We start from the raw sequence: 23,410 nt of genomic DNA, 5'->3' as shown, positions 1-23,410 counted from the left end.
CCTCCCATGAGGGACTTTGTCAAAGGCCTTGACAAAGACTTTATTTAAACATTACATGATACGGAGGGGTCTTGACAGGTGGGTGTGCAGAGAATGTTTTTTCTTCTGGTAGAATCTCGAACTAGACATTATTGTTTAAAAAAAAATAAGGGATTATTCTTTCGAGAGGGAGGTGAGGCAATTTTTTTCTCTAACAGAGGGTTGTAAATCTCTAATTATTTTTCCCAAAGGCTAGTGGAAGCAAGAGTTCTTGAATATTTATAAGGCAGAGGTAGATAGAATCATGAGCAGTAATTGGATAAAAGGTTACTAGGGTAGCTGGAATGCTGAGTTCAGGTTAGTCAGATCAGGAACGATCTTGCTAAAGGGTGAAGCAGGCTTGATAGGCAAGTAGCCTTCTCATTTTAACCAACTCACTTCTTTATTTAACTGTGGAAATCCATCTTTCTAAGAGGGAAAAAATAGACCAGAGGAAATATAAAACTATTATCATTACCAAGCCATTCCTAGCAACTCACGATGAGCAAATCATATGTCCAGCTATTACACAAATCAACTAACTGCCAGATAACTGAGAAATAATATGATAAATGTTTTTCAAAGGTCTATGCTGATTATTCCAGCTTGCAAGATTAAGATGGAACAAGATTCATGGCAGAAATGATTAACAGGGTAGTCACAAGGTCATTAACTTGTAAATGGAAGTGAGGGATTGAGGGGGTAAAAGGCAGTATTAATAATAAATTCTAAATTGAACAAAGGGGTAGGTGATTAGTCAAAACTAATGTCAAACTAAATAAAGCACTTAAGTGGGGAGAAATAACAATTGCGAGTTTAACGTTAGAGATACTTGAGTGGCCGAAGTAGGCAATAATTGAATAAATGTGTGGAATAAAAGAAACAAAATCAATAAATGCAGCCACAGATTCCTCTTAAAAGATATGACATGAAAATCAGCAGCAAGATGTTCAAGGGTGGGAATTTAATATACCAGTTTATAAAGTTCACAGGACATCTGTGGAAAAATGATGCAGGAAAGAGTATAGCCTTGGTTATTAAGGATGAAGAAAGGGGTTAGAAATTCTTACCTGAAGTATCACTTTTCCGTGTGCTTACAAATAACTTGATTGTTAATTGTGAATGCTTTGTGTAGGACACACTTATGTACACCTCTGGGTGTGTGCAGTGATAACAACCGGTGCATGCCCTATTGACATCATTCATGCAAAATTCATATACACATTCAAAGTCTAGGAGTGACATGAGTGACTCACACAGAAACAGGTTCTTAACAAAGAATTAATTAACCGAAGGAGAAATGCTTCAACTGGTCCATGGGCAGAAATTCTGAAGCGTTTTAACTTGCATTTGATAAAATATTTTTGGTTCACTCATACTCTCTCCCATTCTTACTGCTGATATCATTCAGGCTTTTAATCCCGTGTCTGATGACAGCTCCCACCCCTCCTTGCCATCCAAGCACATCGCCAATCAAATATCAAATTTCCTCAACACCACCAAACAACATCCACTCAATGTCTCAAAGCCAATGCCCTCTGATCACCATCACTAAATCTCCAACTCCAGGTCCAACCCTTCATCAGTCTTCCCTTCAATAATTACCCACCTCATACAATCTGCAGCTTATCATTATTCCACCACTAGCTGTACACTATCAGAGAAGAGGAAAAACCTATGTGTGCATTTATACAGGCAGAACTCATCTATTCCGCTAGGGGACTGTGCACAAAAGTGGTGTTGGCTCACTATATAGCATTGGTTTAACTTGCCATTTTAGCTGCTAATGAATTTCTAAGCTTTTGAGGAAAAAAAACAGAAAAGGAAACTCTGGTGGCAGTAATGAAATGCCAAAACTCACCAATGGAGGGAAAAACTGAAAGAAAAAACATACATAAAAAGGCAAAAAACAAACTGCTGGAGAAACTCAATGGGTTGAGCAGCATCTGTGGGGGGACAAAAATTTGTCAATGTTTTGGGTCAAAACCTTATATCAGGTTTCCAGCATTTGTAGCCTGTGTCCCTGCTTATCACCCTCCCTCCAGTGTCCGTGTCCACCTTCCCCTGGCCCTTTCTTTTCTTCCTTGTCTGCTTCCACCTATCACCCATCTGCCTCTGTCTCCCAATCCCACCCTTCCCCCACCAGGCTCCTTCTGCCCATCATCCCCTGCCCCTCCTCAGTCCACCTATCACCTACTGGCCCCTGCCTCACCTGTCACCCTCTTTAAACAGGCCATCTTCTCTCCCCATGCTCATTCCTGATACAGGGCTTCGATCCGAAACATAGACATTTCCTTCCAACCCCTGACTGGGTGAGTCCTCCAGCAGTTTGCTTTTTGCTCCAGATTCTAGCAGCTGCAGTCTCTCATGTCTACTTAAAGGCAAAAACTAGCACAAGGTTGGCAGCTAGGAGAGGTACATAGGTAGCAACAGGTGACAAAACACTTATGAAAAATAGGCAATAGAAACTTAAAATAGAACATAGAAAAACTACAGCACAATTCAGGCCCTTCGGCCCACAAAGCTGTGCCGAACATGTCCCTACCCTAGAAATTACTAGGCTTACCCAGAGCCCTCTATTTTACTCAGCTCCATGTACCTATCCAACAGTCTCTTAAAAGACCCTATCGTATCTGCCTCCACCACCGTTGCCGACGGCCCATTCCACGCACTCACCACTCTGAGTAGAAGACTTACCCCTGACATCTCCTCTATACCTACTCCCCAGCACCTTAAACCTATGTCCTCTTGTGACCACCAATTCAGCCCTGGGGAAAAGCCTCTGACTACCTACCCGATCAATACCTTTCATCATCTTGTATACCTCTATCAGGTCCCCCCTCATCCTCCGTCGCTCCAAGGAGAAAAGGCCGAGTTCCCTCAACCTGCTTTCATAAGGCATGCTCTGCATTCCAGGCAGCATCCTAGTAAATCTCCTCTCACCCTTTCTATGGCTTCCACATCCTTCCTGTAGTGAGGTGACCAGAACTGAGCACAGTACTCCAAGTGGGGTCTGACCAGGGACCTATATAGTTGCAACAATACCTCTCAGCTCCTAAATTCAGTTCCCCGATTGATAAAGGACAATACGCCATATGCCTTCTTAACCACAGAGTCAACCTGCGCAGCCGCTTTAAGTGTCCTATTGGCTTGGACCCCAAGATCCCTCTGATCCTCCACCCTGCCAAGGGTCCTACCGTTAAGACTATATTCTACCATCATATTTGACCTACCAAAATGAACCACTTCACACTTATCTGGGTTGAACTGCATCTGCCACTTCTCAGCCCAACTTTGCATCCTATCTCTGTCCCTCTGACAGCCCTCCAAACTATCCACAACACCCCCAACCTTCGTGTCATCTGCAAACTTACCAACCCACCCCTCCACTTCCTCATCCAGGTCATTTATAAAAATCACAAAGACCAAGGGTCCCAGTACAGATCCCTGAGGTACACCACTGGTCACTGACCTCCACGCAGAATTCGACCCTTCGACAACCACTCTTTGCCTTCTGTGGGCCAGCCAGTTCTGGATCCACACTGCAATGTCCCCTTGGATCCCATGCCTCCTTACTTTCTCAATAAGCCTTGCATGGGGTACCTTATCAAACGCTTTGCTGAAATCCATATACACTACATCTACTGCTCTCCCTTCATCGATGTGTTTAGTCACATCCTCAAAAAATTCAATCAGGCTGGTAAGGCAGGACCTGCCCTTGACAAAGCCATGCTGACTAGTCCTAATCATATTATACCTCTCCAACTGTTCATAAATCCTGCCTCTCATGATCTTCTCCATTAGCTTACCAACCACTGAGGTGAGAATTACCGGTCTATAATTCCCTGGGCTATCCCTACTCCCTTTCTCGAATAAGGGAACAATATCCGCAACGCTCCAATCTTCCGGAACCTCTCCCGTCTCCATCGACGATGCAAAGATCATTGTCAGAGGCTCCGCAATCTCCTCCCTCGCCTCCCACGGCAGCCTAGGGTACATCTCATCCGGTCCCGGTGACTTAGCCAACTTGATGCTTTCCAAAAGTTTCAGCACCTCCTCTTTCATAGTATCTACATACTCAAGCTTTTCAGCCCACTGCAAGTCCCCACTACAATCCCCCAGATCTCTTTCCGTAGTGAATACTGACGTAAAGTATTCATTAAGTACCTCCGCCATTTCTTCCGGATCCATACACACTTTCCCACTGCTGCACTTGATAGGCTCTATTCTTTCACATCTTATCCTCTTGCTCTTCACATACCTGTAGAATGCCTTGGGGTTTTCCTTAATCCTGCCCGCCAAGGCCTTCTCATGCCCCCTTCTGGCTCTCCTAATCTCCTTCTTAAGCTCCTTCCTATTAGCCTATACTCTTCCAGATCTCTAACATTACCTAGCTCTCTGTACCTTTTGTAAGCTTTTCTTTTCCTTTTGACTAGATTTATTATAGCATTTGTACACCACGGTTCCTGTATCCTCTCGTGACTCCCCCGTCTCATTGGAACATGCCTATGCAGAACACCACACAAATATCCCCTGAATATCTGCCACACTTCTTCCGTACCTTTCCCTGAGAACATCTGTTCCCAATTTAATCTTGCAATTTCCTGCCTGAGGGCCTCATAATTCCCTTTATTCCAAGTAAATCCCTTTCTAGTCTGTCTGTTCCTATCTCTCTCCAGTGCTAACGTAAAGGAGATAGAATTATGATCACCATCACCAGAATGTTCACCCACTGAGAGATCTGACACCTGACCAGGTTCATTTCCCAATACCAAATCAAGCACAGCCTCTCCTCTTGTAGGCCTATCTACATGTTGTGTCAAGAATCCTTCCTGACACACTTAAACTCCACCCCATCTAAACCCCTCACTGTCTGAAGATGCCAATCGATGTTTGGGAAATTAAAATTCCCCATCACAACAACCCTGTTATTCTCACACCTTTCAAGGATCTGCTTCCCTATCTGCTCCTCAATATCCCTGTTACTATTGGGTGGCCTATATAAAAAAAACACCGTCAAGTTATTAACCCCTTCCTGTTCCTAACCTCCACCCACAGAGACTCCATGACGTCCACCTTTTCCGCAGCCGTGACACTATCTCTGATCAATAGTGCCACTCGCCCACCTCTTTTACCTCCCTCCCTGTCCTTTCTGAAACATTTAAAACCTGGCACTTGAAGCAACCATTCCAGTCCCTGAGCCATCCAAGTCTCTGTAATGGCCACCACATCATATCTCCAAGTATCGATCCAAGCTCTAAGCTCATCCGCCTTGTTCACAATACCCCTTGTGTTAAAATAGACACATCTCAAACCTGTCTGAGCACGTCCCTTCTCTATCACCTGCCTATCATACCTACTACTAGCTTTCTCTATTTGAGAGCCAAACACCTCTTCCCCAGTCTCTCCAGTTCAGATCCCACCCCCCAACAATTCTAGTTTAAACCCTCCCCAGTAGCCTTAGCAAACCTCCCCACCAGGATATTGGTCCCCCGGGAATCAAGAGCAACCTGTCCTCTTTGAACAGGTCATACCTGCCCCAAAAGAGACCCCAATGATCCAGAAATCTGAATCCCTGCTCCTTACTCCAATCCCTCAGCCACACATTTAACCTCCTCCTCATTCTGTTCCTATACCCACTGTCACTTAGCACAGGCAGTAATCCGGAAATCACTACCTTTGAGGTCCTGCTTCTCAACTTCCTTCCTAATTCTCTATAGTCTTTTCTCAGGACCTCATTCCTTTCCCTACCTATGTCGTTGGTACCAATATGTACCACGACCTCTGGCTGTTCTCCCTCCCCCTTCAGGATATCTTGGATGTGATCTGAAACATCCTGGACCCTGGCACCTGGGAGGCAAACTACCTTCTGAGTTTCTTTCTTGCGTCCACAGAATCGCTTGTCTGCCCACCTAACTATAGAGTCCCCCATCACTAGTGCCCTCCTCTCTCCTTCCCTACCCTCCTGAGCCATAGGGCTGGACTCTGTGCCAGAGACACTGCCACTGTTGCTTCCCCCAGGTAGGCTGTCTCCCCCAACAGCACTCAAGCAGGAGTATTTATTGTCAAGTGGTACAGCCACAGGGGTACTCTCTGGTACCTGACTCTTCCCCTTCCCCCTCCTGACTATGACCCACTTGCCTGACTCCCGTGGCCCCGGTGTGACTACCTGCCTATAACTCCTTTCTATCACCTCCTCATTCTCCCTAACCAGACGAAGGTCATCGAGCTGCATCTCCAGTTCCCTAACACGGTCCCTCAGGAGCCGCAGCTCGACACACCTAGTGCAGATGTAGCCTTCCCGGAGGCAGGGAGACTCCGGGAACTCCCACATCTGACACTGAGTACAGGAAACCGCACTCATACCCCTTCCTTTCCTTGAGTCACCTACCTTTCCTCGCCCCTTTACGCCTAAGCCCCTTGAGCCAAAGCCCAAAACACTCTGCTCCCTCTCACTCCGCTGCCCGCTGGATACGGTGGTTTGCTTTTTAAACTGCCCGCGCCTTACCTACTGACGTCACACGCATGCGCAGTCCAGCCCTCACTATTCCCAATTAAAAACTTATAAAATATCGAAATCAACACACAGCAATTACAATAGAAATTGGTAACAATGCAGATGACTCAACTATAATTTTCTACTAATTAAATACTAAGGAATCTCAGAAAACTAAGGCTCCATTGCTGAAGAGGACATTTTTTTCTGACAAAGTAATTTGGTTGAGGACACAATTCTGGTAAGAGCTTGAAATCCAGGAACCAGGTCTGAGCCTGCTTATAGCTGAAATTGAAATGCTGGAACTGCAAAAGGCAAGTTTTATATTAACAAACTTATTTCTCAATAAAAATATGAATTATGCTTATTTTCAGGAATCTCGCTGCACTTAACCAGCAAGCCTGCCACAAAGAGTACATCTCGTGGACCAGGCTCCTGTACCCACACTACTGGCTCGTTATCTGTGTACTTGTATCATTCCAATTACTCATCAATTATTTTTATGGGTGAGCAGCAATCACTTTGAAATGTTTGCAGACGACAAACAAGATCCTATTGGGGAAGAAAGCAGAATTTCCATGGCATTACGTGGGCTACCAAGGCACCCTTCAGCCAATTTCCAAGGAGAGAGATGCTAGGAAAAAAAACCTGAATATTTGAATATCTTCCAGTTAAATCTTGTTTTGAGTGGGGCCATATCTACGGATATTTTTTCTGCACACCCCATCTCCAAGGACAACCAACCCCAAGTAGGCCTTAATGCTGAAGCCAAATAAGACTTTCCAAATGTGCAACCTTTTCCTTCCTCTTTTCATCTTTCTAATACAAAGCAATTTAGAATCCTGCTTCCCAAAAGTATTTATAAACTGTAGATGGTAATATTTGTGGTGTTCAGTTTGTATATTGTTCTAAATATAAATTTTGACACTCTGCCGCACTCATGGATGTCTCCTTCAGTCTGCTCTACCTCTAGGGCAGTCTCTATTTAAAATAGCAATGTACAAGATCTGTTGCACCCTTTTGTGAACCTTGCCCTAAATAGGACCAAGTTAAAATGTCCCTGAGCATAACACTGCAGAGTATTGTAGGTTGAAACAGGAATGCCTCCAGGATGGCAAGAACCTGTAGTCATGAACTGCCAGTTTGCTCCATGTCTGCAATAAAATTTCACATCTATGACATTCTATGAATGAAATGTACAATATGTGTAAACACGCAGATAAATAAAAACATTTTTTTAAATCATGAATGAGTATTTGTTTAAACATTACAATATCACTAGGGGCCATTTTTAAATGGATTATTCTACCACTGCTACTAAATGGGGCTAATGTTTTTTGCATTAACCCAGTTTATTTGGAATTACAATATGATAAAGGCAAGCTATCCAACACGATGCACAACTCAGTGCATACACAGAGACTTAAAATTCTATTGCTTCGCTGAACATTTGTGTTTGAGACTTAACAGAGTTCTCAAAATTCATTTTGCCATTCCTGTTCCTCTAATCACATTACTCCTGGTGTAAGATAGAATTTAACAGCAGCAGGCCATCACAGAAGACATTCATTTGCCTGTCAGATACCACACCATTCGAAGCACCAAGGTGTTTCTAGGCCAGTGTCCATTGAAATAAGTGGGAGCTTGTTGCACAATAGAAAAAGAGAAGTGGTGCATTTATGTATTTCACATCATTTTCCTGTCATCACACCAAATCAGTGCTGGGTTCGCATTCTTATCAACTCCTCATCCATGTGTGACATAAATAATTTCCATAATCTCGAGTCAGGGAGCTGGATAAATTTCAATAACAGAGTTCAGTAAGTGATTCACTAAACAACTTGTCAGCCATTTACTCACTTTTTTTTAAATTTTAAATTTTATTTACAGCGTAGTAACAGGCCCTTCCGGCCCAACGAGTCCGCACCGCCCATTTTAAACCCAAATTAACCTACCTGTACGTCTTTGCAATGTGGGAGGAAACCGGAGCACCCGGAGGAAACCCACGCAGACACGGGAGAACGTACAAACTCCTTACAGACAGCGACGGGAATCGAACCCCAATCGCTGGCGCTGTAATAGCGTCGCGCTAACCGCTACGCTACCGTGCCGCCCCACTGACATTTAGGTTTTCATGAGCCTTCATGCAAACTCATGGAATTTTTTGCCACTCATTACATCAATACTAATTAGCTTCCAATCTCCTATATCGGAACAGAAAAAAGAGACAGGTAGGTCAGTCTGCACACTAGCAGACACGGCTAGAAATTCTTTCTCACAATGCTGAAAATGTTATTCAACTGAAAATAGGCTTAGTCTTGAGTAGAGCAATACTGCCCCATCCCCTTGGTTCTTAATGCCTGGTGAGGAATTCAACCTAACTTTTCTGCATTACTTTTATTAGCACCAGGAACAATTTTCTGGCATAAAAATGCCCCAAGTGACATCGACAAGATTGCAACACCCGAAATTTGTCTCATCTGTTACTTTCAACTTTACCAATCTGAAAGAAGTGATAATTTTAACTTTCCCACAAAACAATCAGTTTTTAACCAACCCTTTTCCCCTGAACCCATGCTATTTAAACAGCAAATGGTCAAATTGGATTCTTTGCCAGGATGCTCCCTAGCACTACAGCCTCACAGGTTACTCGACATACTCCCAACACATAAGACAAAGCCTTTGTTGCATCCTCAATGTCTGTACCTAATTGTCCTCTTGTTGGATGGCATTGCAATGGAACTCTGAAAAACAGCTTTAGAATGATATACAATGCTATTTTAATGTCATTTAGAAATACTAATGGAGTTTCTAGGCTGTAGAGGTTTTACTGCAGTAATACATTCCAAGGTGCTTCACAGAAGAATCAACAATATTTGACAAGCAAGGAGTTAGAACAGATGACCTGGGTTTACTCCTGACTTCTGGTGCTGTTGGTGTGGAGTTTGCATGTTCTTCCTGTGAAGAGTGGGTTCCGCTCCCAACCCCCAGATGCCATTAAGCCTGACTTGCATCTTGAAGTGGGAAGTACTTGAGGTACAGAATTCCAGGGTTAGGGCTAAAGTAACAAGTACTTTTGTTCTTATCCTTTCTGTCCTGGTGCTCCAGACTCTCAGCAATGTTGGTGTCAGAGCCATAGAAATTCAAAATTGTTTTCATATAGCCTTATGACATAGAAGGAAGCCATTCAGCCCTTTAAGTCTCACAGCTATCCTACTTCCCCACTTTGTAACCTATTCTCTCACATATGATAATCAACTTCCCGATTCTCCTGCCACTCACCTGCACTTTGGGTAATTTACAGTAGTCAATTTACCTACCAACCAGACATATGAGATGCATAATGGCATCTGGGGGTGGGGAGGGGAACCCACTCTTCACAGGAAGAACATGCAAACTCCACATCAACAGTACCAGAAGTAAACCCAGCTGCTGGAGCCGAGGCAGTCACTGCCACTACTGTGTGACTGAAAAGGCTCAGCAAGCCACTCAGTTAAGCCAAACCACTCCAACCAAAATGGTAATAAAACTGAACGGAATACTTGCAATTTCCAAGGCATCAGATTTAGACATGACAAGGAAATGGTTGCCGCATTTGACCCTGCAGAGTCCTTCTGCTAAAAATTACAGAACAAATACATTAGCAGCAATAGACTATTCAGCCCTTTATGCCTGCTCCACCATTCACTACCATCATGTCTTATCTGTGCCACTTGCCTGCACTAACCCCATATCCCTTGATTCCCTTAAGATCAGAAAAGTTGTATTGAATATGACTAACGATTGAAACTCCAGATCTCCTGGGTTCAAAGATTCACCACTCTCTGGGTGAAGAAATTTCTTCTTATCTCTGTCTTGAATGGCTGACCTCTTAGTTGGAGTCTGCATCTACCCTGTCGAGTCCCTTAACAATTTTGCACATTTCAATGAGATCATCCCTCATTCTCCAAGATTCAAAAGGGTACAGGCCTCGGGTACTTAATCTCTCCTCGTATAACAAACCTGCCATTCCAAGAACCAATCTGCTGAACCTTCACTGCATGCATCCTTCCTTAGGGACGGAGATCAGATTTGTACACGTTGATAGAAAAACAATAGAAAGGTGAAATCGTTTTCTTTAAATGCAAAGATTGAAAACTGTTGGAGTTTGGAGGTCCTTTTCGACAAATCACTGAAGGTTAATCTGCAGGTACAGTAAGCAATTATGAAGGAAAATTACATCTTGGACTTCATTTCAAGAGGATTTCAATTTAAGAGGCATATTGCTATGCATAGTGGATTTGGGAATTTGAATCCAGCACTACTCTGACACGCTCAAGATAAGTGGTAACTGGGTGCATATAACTGATGGAAATTGGCAGGAAGATAAATTGAATGTTACCACTGCAACAGCGAAGCATGCATACAGATGCCATCTAACCCAGGCTTTATATCAATGTAGCAATATGTCTGTGATTTGTCAAAAAGGAATGCAAGTCCCTTTGAACTCCAACAGCTTTCAACCTTTGCATTTAAAAATTTACACTCTAGAAATATAGATATACTCATAACATTGTTCAATATTTCTGTTGTCTAAAATTGCAGATCCTCCAAATTATGACCACCACCAGAAATTATTCACATTCATAAAATGCAGTTTTAAAATTATTGTTGCATCTCAGAAAATAGCTGTTTTATACTTGAAAGCATAAAACAGCACAGCACAGGAACAGGCCCTTTGGACCACGATGTTGTGTCAAACTAATTAAACTAGTAATTAAAAGCCTACTAAACTAGTCTCTTCTGCCTACACAAGTCCATATCCCTGCATATTCATGTGCCTCTCTGATAGCCTGTTAAACACCTCTATCACATTTGCCCCCACTACCACCTTTTTTTTAAAACACAGTAGTGGGTACATTCCAGGCACCCACTACTCTCTGTGTAAAAAAACTTGCCCCACATATCTCCTTTGAACATACCCCCTCTCACCTTAAATGCATGCTCTCTAGTATGAGACATCTGGCAGAAACATTAGACAGATGATGGCACTTTTCATTTGATGGTATATGTTGTAACCATGGAAGACAGGTGCTGGAACTAATGAATGCTCAGGATGGTAGATGGCTGCCAGTGAAGTCACCAGATTTTGGGGAGAATGAGATTTACAGATAGTTAGAAATCTACATTGGAACTCAACAACTGACTTCTAGCACCTTGCAACAAATGTCCTTTTGGCAGCATTAAATATTATGGATGAAATAGGATATATTAGGTGGTACAAAATGCAGTTTTAGTAGTTGTACATTCATCACATACACTCCTTATAAAAAGTCTGGAAATTCAATTATGTAACAAATCATTTTTTTTATGGTGTATGTGACTGAACGGAAGTGTAAAACTGATTGCATAAACTGAGCATGCATAGCAGTTATGGGAATTTGAATTTAACACTGCTCTGTGATGTGCCTAAAATACTGTAAGTGGCAACTGGGTGCATACAAATGGTTGAAATTGGCATACCAATGCAATTGTGAAGCATACATACACAACTCAGAAACACTAGGATCTTTACCAGGAAAGCAATATTTATGCAAGGAAAATACATTGCTGAAATAGTATTTAATGGGAATCCTTACCCAAGTTCCTGCTGGGGCATCTGCCATGGAAGACAACCATATAATATTCCCTGATGCACCAAAGGGCCAGACCTATCTGCATTCTATATGTAAAGCCTTTACTTACTTTGGAGGATGTTCCCAATTTCTCCAGTATCCAATTTTCCAGAAGCATATTAAAGAAGTTTGCATGGAAAAGAGGATGGGCAGGAGCAAGATGATAGACACAATGGGAGGGACGGGTTAAAGTGTGTTTATTGTAATGCCAGGAGTATCAAGGGCAAGGGTGGTGAACTTAGAGCATGGATCAGTACATGAAATTATGATGTTGTGGCCATAACAGAGACTTGTTTGAGAGGGGGGCTGGGCTGGATGCTTAATGTTCCAGGGTTTTGACGTTTTAGAAAAGATAGAGGGGGAAATAAAAAGGGGGCGTGGGGGACAGAGTTGCACTATTAATCAGGGATAATATCACAGCTGCACTCATAGGGGACATAATGGGAGGTTCATCCACTGAGTCTATATGAATTGAACTCAAAAATAAGAAAGGTGCAATCACTCTGATGGAATTATGCTTCAGAGCCCCCAGTAGTCACCAAGACATTGAGGAACAGATATGCAGACAGATTAGAGAAAGGTGCAAAATAAAAAGTTGTTGTCTTGAGTGATTTCAACTTCCCCAATATAGACTGGGACCTCCTTAGCGCAAGTGGTTTAGATGGGGCAGAATTTGCTGGGCACATCCAAGAGGGTTTCTTAAATCAGTATGTAGATAGACCAACTTGAGGAGGGGCCATACTAGACCCGATGTTGGGAAATGAACCCGGCCAGGTGACTGACCTTTTGGGGAGAAAACATTTAGGAAACAGTGATCACAAGTCCTTAAGTTTTAAGATAGGTACAAGTATAGACCTTGTGGGAGAGTATTACACTGGTGCAGGGCAAATTACGAGAGTATTAAGCAGGAACTAGGGAGAGTTAATTGGGAATAGCTGTTTTTGGCTGAGCCCACATCTGACACGTGGAGGGTGTTTAAAGACCAACTCACAGAGTATAGGACAGGTATGTTCTAGTAAGAAGGAAGGATAAGGATGGCAATGTAAGGGAACCTTGGATGATGAGAGAGGTGAGGAATTTAGTCAAGAAGGAAAAGGAAGCACATGCAAAGTTTAGCAAGCTAAAATCAAACAGAGCCCTTGAGGATTATAAAGAACTCAAGAAGTGAATTAGGAAAGCCAGGAAGGTCCATGAAATGTCCTTGGCAAGTAAGATTACGGAGAATCCCAAGGCATTCTATACATACATCAAGAACAAGGAGGATAACTAGGGAGAGGGTATGACCGCTCAAGGATAAAAGGAGGGAACATGTGCTTGGGGGTGGATGGTGTGGATGAGGTCTTAAATGAGTACTTTGCATCAGTATTTACCAAGGAGAAGGGCGTGGAGGATAGTAAGAACAGTGCAGAGCATGCTAATATGCTTGGGCATTTTGAGATAAAGGAAGAGGTAGTGTTGGATCTTTTGAACAACATTAAGGTGGATAAGTCCCCATAGCCTGATAGGATATACACCAGGTAACTAATGTTGTTCCATTGTTCAAGGGACATAGAGATAATCCTGGAAACTATAGACCAGCGAGTCTCACATCAGTGGTAGGGAAGCTATTGCAGAGGATTCTTAGGGACAGGATTTATGAGCATTTGGAAAAACATGACCCAATTAGGGACAGTCAGTACAGCTTTGTATGGGGCAAGTCATGTCTTACTAACTTGATTGAGTTTAGAGGAGGTGATGAAGGTGACCGATGAAGGTTGAGCTATGGATGTTGTCTGCATGGATTTTAGGAAGGTGTTTGACAAGGTCCGTCATGGCAAGTTTATCCAGAAGATTAAGATGTGTGGGATCCACAGTGACTTGGCCATTTGAAATCAGAATTAGCTTGCTCATAGAAGACAGAAGGTAGTGGTCAATGGGTCTTACTCTGGCTGGAGGTCTGTGACTGGCAGTGTTCCGCAGGGATCTGTACTGGGGCCCCTGCTGTTTGTGATATATATTAATGGCATGGATTGAAATGTGGATGGGTGGGTTAGTAAGTTCGCAGACAATACAAAGATGGGTAGTGTTGTGGATAGTGTAGAAGATTGCCAAAGGGTACAGCAGCATATGGTTCAATTGCAGGTATGGGCAGAGAAATGGCTGATGGAGTTTAATCCAGCCAAGTGTGAGGTGTTGCACTTTGGGAAGTCAAACGTAAAGGGACAATACACAATTAATGGCAGGGCCCTGTTGATGTACAGAGGGATCTTGGGGTCCAAGTCCATAGCTCCCTGAAAGTGGCTGCACAGGTTGATGGTAAAGAAGGTACATGGCATGCTTGCCTTTATTAGTTGAGGCATTGAGTTCAAAAGTCAAGAAGTTACGTTGCACCTTCGTAAAACTCTGGTTAGGCCGCACCTAGAGTATTGCATTCAATTCTGGTCGCCCCATTATAGGAAGGACGTGGAGGCTTTGGAGAGGATACAGAAGAGGTTTTCCAGGATATTGCCTGGATTAGAGGGCATGCGCTATAAGGAGAGGTTGGACAAACTTGGGTTCTTTTCTCTGGAGTAGTGGAGGCTGAGGGGAGACCTGGTAGAAGTTTATAAGATTATGAGAGGCATAAATAGACGGCCAGTATCTTTTTCCCCAGGGTCGGAATGTCTAATACTAGGGGACATGTATTTAAGGTGAGAGGGAGCAAGTTCAAAGGAGATGTGCGGGGCAAGGTTTTTTTTGTTAGAAACAGTGTTGGGTGTCTGGAATGTGCTGCCAGGGGAGTTGTGGAGGCAAATATGATAGAGGCATTTAAGATGCTTTTAGATAGCCACATGAATGTGTACATTATGTAGGCAGAAAAGATTAGTTAGGCATTCAATTACTAGTTTATTTTCATCAGCACAACATTGTGGGCCGGAGGGCCAGTTCCTGTGCTGTACTGTTCTATGTTCTAAGAGGGGTGCCTGCTCCTATGTGAGGTCAGTCAATTCATTTCTCTTATATTGAGTTTTTCTTGAGAAATGTCTCTTAAACTATAGCAGGAAATACCATAGATTAGTTTTCACTTGTATGACATTATAGCTGAGGAATTGTGCACACAACTGTTTGGATGTGAAGTTGGATCCAGCAAACAAAATTTTGGCATTCACTGGAGGGGAATCATTGAGGGTTCCAGCTCATTTAGATTGAGAGTTTTTAAAATTAAGTACTTAAAAACATTTCAAAATGTTCAGCATTTTTTATTTTAAAAATCTTTATTTGTTCTTAAATGTTGTTGAATGTCTGAGACATTTAACAATTGCTATTTCCAGCTGAGGCAGAGTCTTGGCTTGGTTGGCCATCAAATTTTTCACTCTTGTGATGGGGGCAGTTTTTTCTCCCTGAACTAATCATATCATTGCCATAAAAGGCCTTTTCATGGCATAGGGCCTTAATCTAAAAGTTGGATCAGCTCTTCCCTGCAAGTTGTTCCTGTGAACAGCACCCAAGATAAGTTTGTAGGTATTTCAAATATCAGCTGATCACTGACCCCAAATTCTGACTCATTTTGTTCACTTTCCAATTGATGTGCAAGTTTGCAGAAAATTGCAAGAATAATAGGGTTGTCATAGGATTTTAACTTTCCCAATGTTGACTGGGACTACAATAGTGCTAAGGGCTTAGACGGGGTGAAATTTGTTAAGTGTGTCCAGGAAAGTTTCCACAGGCATTAAAGAGAAGGCCCTACTAGGGAGAGGGCAAAGGTTAACCTACTCTTGGGAAATAGGGCAGGATAAGTGACTGAGGTGTCAGTGCGGGAACACTTTGGGACCAATTAGTTATGGAAAGGGTCCACAACAGATATGGTCCACGAGTTGAAGTTCTAAATTGGAGAAAGGCAAATTTTGACGGTATTAGATAGGAACTTGCAAAAAGTTGATTGGAGTAGGTTGTTTGCAGGCAAAGGGACGTCTGGCAAGTGGGAGGCTTTTAAAAGTAGGTATTGAGAGCTCAAGATATGCATGTTCCTGTTAGAATGAAGGGAAAGGCTAACAGGAGCAGGCAACCCTGGATGACGAGGGACATTGAGGATCTGGTCAGGAAAAAGGAGGCAATGGGTCAGGTACAGGCAGCTGGGATCAAGTGAATCCCTGGTGGAGTATAGGGGATGCAGGAGTGTACTCAAGAAGGAAATCAGAAGGGCAAAAAGGGGGCATGAGATAACTTTGGCAGAGAAGATTAAGGAGAATCCAAAGAGATTTTATATTAAGGGAAAAAGAGTAACTGGAGAAAGACTAGGGCCCCTCAAAGACAAAAGTGGGCAACTTTATGTGGAGACAGGAGAGGTCCTCAATGAATATTTCCCTATCTTTTACCATGGAGAACGACGTGAACACTTTGGACCTTGAGAAAGTTAATGGGGATGTCTTGGGGATAGTCTGCATTACAGCAGAGGTGGTACTGGATGTCTTAAGACACCATAAGGTAGATAAATCTCAGGGGCCTGATCATGTATATCGAAGAACACTGTGGAAAGCAAGAGAAGAAGCTGTGAGAGCCTGGCTGAGATATATGCATTATCGTTAGTGACAGGTGAAGTACTGGAAGACTGGAGGGGGCTAATGTTGTGCCTTTATTTAAGAAAAGCTGCAAAGAAAATCCTGGGAAATATAGACCAGTAAGCCTACATCTGTGTTAGGTAAGTTACTAGAGGGGATTCTGAGGGATAAGATATACAAGCATTGGAAAGACAGGGGTTGATTAGGGATAGACAGCATAGCTTTGTGTGGGAGATCATATCTCATGAATATGATTGAGTTTTTTTTGAAGAAGTAACCAAGGTCAATGAGAGCAGGGCAGTAGACGAGGTCAATATGGACTTCGGTAAGGCTCTTGATAAGGTTACTCATGGTAGGCTGCTATGGAAAGTTAGATTGCATGGGATCCAGAGAGAGCTAGCTAATGGATACACAATTGGCTTCACAGTAGGAAGCAGAGGGTGATGGTGGAAGATTGCTTTTCAAACTTGAGGCCCATGGCGAGTGGTGTTCTCCAGGTGTCAGTGCTAGGCCCATTGCTAGCTGTCATCTATATCAATGATTTGGATGAGAATGCAGAAAGCATGGTTAGTAAGTTTGCAGATGACACTAAAATAGGTGGTGCTGTTGACAGTGAAGATGGTTATCAGGATTTACAGAAGGATCTTGATCAGCTGGGTCAGTGGACTGAGGAATGGCAGATGGAGTTGAAGTTGGATAAGTGCGAGGTGTTGCATTTTGGGAAGTCAAACCAGGGTAGGACTTTCACAGTAAAAAGTAGGGCCCTGGGGAGTGTTGTAGAACAGAGGAACCTCGGAGTACAAGAACATAGTTCCCTGAAAGTGGCATCACATATAGACAATGTGGTGGAGGGGGCTTTTGGCACACTGGCCTTTATCAGTCAGAGCATTGAGTAAAGAAGTTGAGACATTATGTTGCAGTTGTACAGGATGTTGGTGAAGCCGCATTTGGAATATTGTGTCCAGTTATGGTCACCCTGCCATAGGAAAGATGCCATTAAGCTGGAAAGAGTGCAGAGGAGACTTACAAGGATGTTGCTGAGACTTGAGGGACTGAGTCATGGAGAGAGGTTGAGCAGGTTGGGACTTTTTTTCATGAGAGCGTAGGAGAATGAGGGATGATCTTATTGAGGGGCACAGATCGGGTGAATGTGCACAGACTTTTTCCCCAGGGTTGGAGAATCAAGAACTAGAGGGCATAGGTTTAAGGTGAGAGGGGAGAGATTTAAAAGGAACCTGAGGGGCAACTTTTTCACTCATAGGGTGTTCAATCTATGGAATGAGCTGCCAGAGGAAGTGGTTGAGGCAGGTACATTAACAACATTTAAAAGGTACTTGGACAGGTGCATGGATAGGAAAGGTTTAGAGGGATATGGGCCAAACACGGGCAAATGAGACAAGTTTAGATGGGAATCTTGGTCAGCATGGAACAGTTGGGGCAAAGGACCTCCTTCCGTGCTGCATGACTCCAAGTGGGAACGCACTGTGCCAAACAAAATTGTTGAACTATCAACAGTGACATTATTAAAAGCAGGTAGGCATGCTGGAAAACCTCCAGGAATACATCTAACCAGAGATGTCAATCTTAACTGGATGTTGATACATCTTGAGGCCTACTTCGAGGTGCCAACACCAGCTCTACAAGATTCTAGTAGCTCCATTGAGCTCATTCGGGTTCCAATGCACAGTATTGTACGAGGCTGCAGAGAGTTGTAGACTCAGCCAGCTCCATCACGGGCACAACCCTCCCCATCATCGAGGACATCTTGAAGAGGTGATGCCTCAAGAAGGTGGCATTACTAAGGACCCTCACCATCTGGGACATGCCCTCTTCTCATTACTACCATCAGGGAAGAGGTACAGGAGCCTGAAGACCCAAATTCAATGATTCAGAAACAACTTCTTCCCCTCCGCCATCAGATTTCTGAATGGTCCATGAACCCTACCTCATTATTCCCTTTTCGCCCCTACATTACTTATTTTTGTGACTTATAGTAATTTTATGACTTTGCGCTGTACTACTGCTGAAAAACAACAAATTTCACACAATTTAAGTTAGTGGTAATAAATCTGATTCTAATTCAAAGTCCTGCTGTCCATATTCTTTGCATTTGATTTTATCTTCAAGTAAAAGTTGTTTACCTAAAATTTGGATCGGATTTTTTTTGGATTGGTTTATTCTCATTATCACATGTACCAAGATATAGTGAAAAGCTTTTGCTGCACAAAAACATCGTTGGATTTCATGCTTCATGTCAAATCACATTCCCTGAAAAACAAATTACTAACTTGGCCAAAAGCAACTACGAAACAATACAGAAAGAGCTAAAATTATACCCCTGCATTTCCCAATAGAATCACATTCAATTGAACCCATCTTCCGCAACTTTGCTGCGTGGAACTCAGAAAAGTATATCAACCCTTCAAGGCACAATCTCAATAGCAGCCAAACAATAGCGCATTATGACTGCCACTACTCTCTCATTCATGGCAAAGGAGAAGGAGAGAGTGGTGGCAAGGAAGATGGAGGGAGCTGCTGGTTTCTCTCCAAGGGACATGGAAGTCCTCTTCAGAGAGAAGTATCCAAGAAGGAAATTCTGTGCATTAAGGAGTTAGAAAGCCCATCAGGGCCATCAAAAGAGGAGCATGGCGAGCAGTGGATCCAGTTATTTCCAAGTATATGAAAACACATGCAGAAACAAATATTATCTCCTCACAAGGCATGTCAGAGAGAACTGCAGGTCATTGAAGATTGACACATGCTAACACATGCACTTAAGCTACGCCTAACATAACCAGTCACTCTATCCACACCCCAATCCTCTCCTACACAAACGCATCTTCATCTCACCACTGACATTCTGATTGTAAATTAATTTGACTGTAATTCAGGCAATGATTGATTTACATCCTATAAAGTGAAACTGACTCCTTTCTCAATAATCTTCTCTCCCATTTGGATCGCAATTACTTTGCAAAATGCTAACCTCTTAAGGAGGGACCTTTACTAGAGGTTGAGAAATATGAGCAGGGTGACATGGTGTGATCAAACATGTGCTCTAATTTATTCATTCTCAGGATACTCTAATATGTGCAGGATTGAAAGTGGCAGCAGTAGGAATGCAGCTTAAGTTACATGCGGTTGCTTGACACTATATTAATCACATCCAGTTATACACAGAATTATATGCGATGCTTCTGTCATTCAGACTTCATCAGTTCCAGCCCATTGTGTACCTTGAAATGTTCAATGGCTTAAAATGAACATCTGGAGAGTTACAAGGTAGCCAGGAGGGTGCTTAAGAATCGACTTACGAGATGTAGAAAAGAGCATGAGAAGTTCTTGGCGAGCAGGATCAAGGAAAACCCCAAGGCATTCTACATATATGTGAAGAATAGGAGGATGACTAGAGTGAGGGTAGGACTGATCAGGGATAAAAGAGGAAACGTGCCTGGAGTCAGAAGGGGTAGGGGAGGTCCTTAATGAATACTTTGCTTCAGTATTCACCAGAGAGAGGGAGAGACCTTGACATTTGTGAGGATGAAGTATGACAAGCTGATATGCTAGGGCATGTCGATGTGAGGAAAGAGGATGTGCTGGAACTTTTGAAAAACATTTGGATGGATAAGTCACCGGGGCTGGATGGGATATATCCAAGGTTATTACAGGAAGTGAGGGGAGAGATTGCTCCACCTTTGGCGATGATCTTTGCGTCCTCACTGGCCACAGGAGTAGTGCCAGATGATTGGAGGGTGGCAAATGTTGTTCCTCTGTTTAAGAAAGGGAGTAGGGATAACCCTGGGAATTACAAACCAGTGAGTCTTACTTCAGTGGTGGCCAAATTACTGGAGAAGATTCTTAGAGACAGGATTTATGGACATTTGGAGAAGCATAAGCTGATTAGGGACAGTCAGCGTGGCTTTGGGAGGGGCAGGCCGTGCCTCATGAGCCTGATTAAATTCTTTGAGAATGTGACAAAGTACATTGACGAAGGTAGAGCAGTGGATGTAGTGTGCATGGATTTTATTAAGGTGTTTGATAAGGTTCCTCATGGAAGGTTTATTCAGGAAGTCAGAAGGCATGGGATCCAGGGGAACTTGGCTGTGTGGATTCAGAATTGGCTTGCCCATAGAAGACAGAGGGTGGTGGTAGATGGAGCGTATTCAGCCTGGAGGTCAGTGACCAGTGGTGTTCCGCAGGGATCTGTTCTGGGACCCCTGCTCTTTGTTATTTTTATCAATGACTTGGATGAGGATGTGGCAGGGTGGGTTAGTAAGTTTGCTGATGATACAAAGGTTGGTGGTGTTGTGGATAGTGTAGAAGGTTGCTGTAGATTACAACAGGATATTGATAGAATGCAGAGCTGGGCTGATAAGTGGCAAATGGAGTTCAACCTGGATAAGTGTGAAGTGATTCACTTCGGGAGATCAAATTCAAAGACAGAATACAAGGTTAATAGCAGGACTCTTAGCAGTGTGGAGGAAGAGAGGGATCTTGGGGTCCACGTCCATAGATCCCTCAAGGTCGATAGGGTTGTTAAGAAGGCTTATGGAGTGTTGGCCTTCGTAAGTCAGGATATTGAGTTCAAGAGCTGCGAGGTGATGTTGCAGCTCTATAGAACTCTGGTTAGACCACACTTGGAGTATTGTGTACAGTTCTGGTCGCCTCATTCTAGAAAGGACGTGGAAGCTTTAGAGAGGGTGCAGAGGAGATTTAACAGGATGTTGCCTGGATTGGAGAGCATGTCTTACAAGGATAGGTTGAGTGAGCTAGGGCTTTTCTCTTTGGAGAGAAGGAGGATGAGAGGTGACCTGATAGAGGTGTACAAGATAAGAGGCGTACAAGATGATAAGAGGCATAGATCGAGTGGACAGTCAGAGACTTTTTCCCAGTGCGACAATGGCTAACGAGGAGGCATAATTTGAAGGTGATTGGAGGAAGGTACAAGGGGGATGCCAGGGGGCAAGTTTTTTTTTACACAGAGAGTGGTGGATGCATGGAACGCACTGCCTGCAGAGGTTGTGGGGGCAGATACATTAGGGACATTTAAGAGACTCTTAGATAGACACATGAATGACAGAAAAATAGGGGGCTATGTGGGAGGGAAGGGTTAGATAGCTCTTAGAGCAGGATAAAATGTCAGCACAACATTGTGGGCTGAAGGGCCTGTACTGTGCTATAGTGTTCTATGTTCTATTATGGGCCACAGGGCCTGTACTGTGCTGTAATGTTCTCATTTCCAGTTTCATAAAAGATATATCTTATCAGCAAATGAATGCGAATTTCATCAATTTTAACTGTGGGTTCCTCAATCCATCTCTCTCACCACTGCATGGCAATCTGGTCAAATCTGGTGATGTGCAATGATTGTAATGTTGAATAGTCACCATCAACGTGGAGCAGCAGCCCAAAGCTATTAACCAACCTTCCAAGTAGAGATCCTCTGAAAAAAATGTATTTTATGTGGAGGTCCAAGTTCTTTAAGCAAAGTACACCTCATCAAATGCAAAAATGTTGTTGGAAGCCATTTCAGTAAATGGATCACAGATTCATCCATCCATCTGTTGCAATCAGTGCAGGTGGAACTGCCTAGCAGGATGTGAGAGGTATCAATTTTTCATCGAGGCTCCTCTGTCTGATTTCTAGTGTTGTTGGTAGTGATTGGAAGAACGGTAAGGGTTACTTGGCTTGCATTGGGAACTACTATTTTGCAGGCTCCTTGTGAAAATCTCTGTTTTGTCTCAGTAAGTTCTTTATGGGTGTGCAGGCAATTCAAAATTGACTCAATTGAATTCAAACTCCTGGACTGAGCTAGCAGGTGAGACTAAAAATACCAAATCAGGAAGATCCCCCCAGTAGTTCTCTTCTTCCCTTTCTCCTGCTACTCTCCAGGCTCCAGGTTTCCTTGCTTCTCATCTTCTGGCTCTAGCTGCTGACTTTGAATGCAGGGCTACCCAGCATGAAGCACATGACAATGAAGTTCCCACATCTGCTCAGTTTGTTCTGCAAGTCACCTCAGACTGATGCAAACAATGAAATCTCATATTCTGGAGTCTTATCATATTTTACACTACTATACTGGTACAATATAAATTGCAGGGGCCTAATTGTGCATCCAAGAACATTGTGGGAAGCTAGGGAAGAAATTGCCAAGTCCCCGGCAGAGATATTTGCATTATCTTTAGCCACGGGTGAGATACTAGAAGATGGGAGGATGGTTAATGTTGTGCCTTACAGTCCTCTTGAAATTAAGAGGACTGTAAGAACAAGCCAAGGAACTACAGGCCACTGAGCCCAACATCAGTGGTGGGAAAGTTATTGGAGGGATTCTGAGGGACAGGATCTACCAGCATTTGGAAAAGCAAGGCCTGATAAGGGATAGTCAGCATGGCTTTGTGTGAGGGAAATCATGTCTCATAAATTGGAGCTTTTTTGAAGAGGTAACAAAGAAGATTGATAGGGCAGGGCAGGGCAGGGCAGAGCAGGGCAGTAAACATTGTCTACGTGGACTTTAGCAAGGCCTTTGACGTGATCCCACATAGAATCATATAGAGTCATAGAGCAATACAGCACGGATACAGGTCCTTCAGCTCAACAAGTCCATGCTGACCATGGTGCCCACCCCCCCCAGCTAGTCCCAATTTCCTGCGTTCGGCCCATATCACTCTAAGCCCTGCCCTTGCATGTACCTATCCAAGTGCTTCTTAAATGATACTATTGTACCT

The 23,410-nt window shown here is 43.2% G+C and overlaps 1 protein-coding gene and 1 long non-coding RNA gene across 5 annotated transcripts in view; one reads left to right on the top strand and one right to left on the bottom strand.

The window, feature by feature from the left end:
* Positions 1-7,758, top strand: part of LOC127577840 (oxysterol-binding protein-related protein 5-like) — a 101,818-nt gene extending 94,060 nt beyond the window's left edge. For 3 of the 4 annotated variants that reach the window (XM_052029444.1, XM_052029445.1, XM_052029442.1), the window contains exon 22: positions 6,889-7,724. In XM_052029444.1, the coding sequence (XP_051885404.1) occupies positions 6,889-7,024 (136 nt within the window). In that variant the 3' untranslated portion in view covers positions 7,025-7,724. Of the gene's footprint in view, positions 1-6,888 lie in introns of all 4 variants that reach the window. The other variant, XM_052029443.1, reaches the window with a different exon arrangement.
* The window catches only part of LOC127577843 (uncharacterized), a 43,257-nt gene that overhangs the window by 13,372 nt on the left and 6,475 nt on the right, over positions 1-23,410 (bottom strand). The gene's annotated exons all lie outside the window — the stretch shown is intronic.

Source organism: Pristis pectinata, chromosome 14 (assembly GCF_009764475.1).
Source record: "Pristis pectinata isolate sPriPec2 chromosome 14, sPriPec2.1.pri, whole genome shotgun sequence".
Lineage (NCBI taxonomy): Eukaryota > Metazoa > Chordata > Chondrichthyes > Rhinopristiformes > Pristidae > Pristis > Pristis pectinata.
Note: the sequence above shows the minus strand (reverse complement) of the source record. Positions and strands in the feature narration are given on the sequence as shown.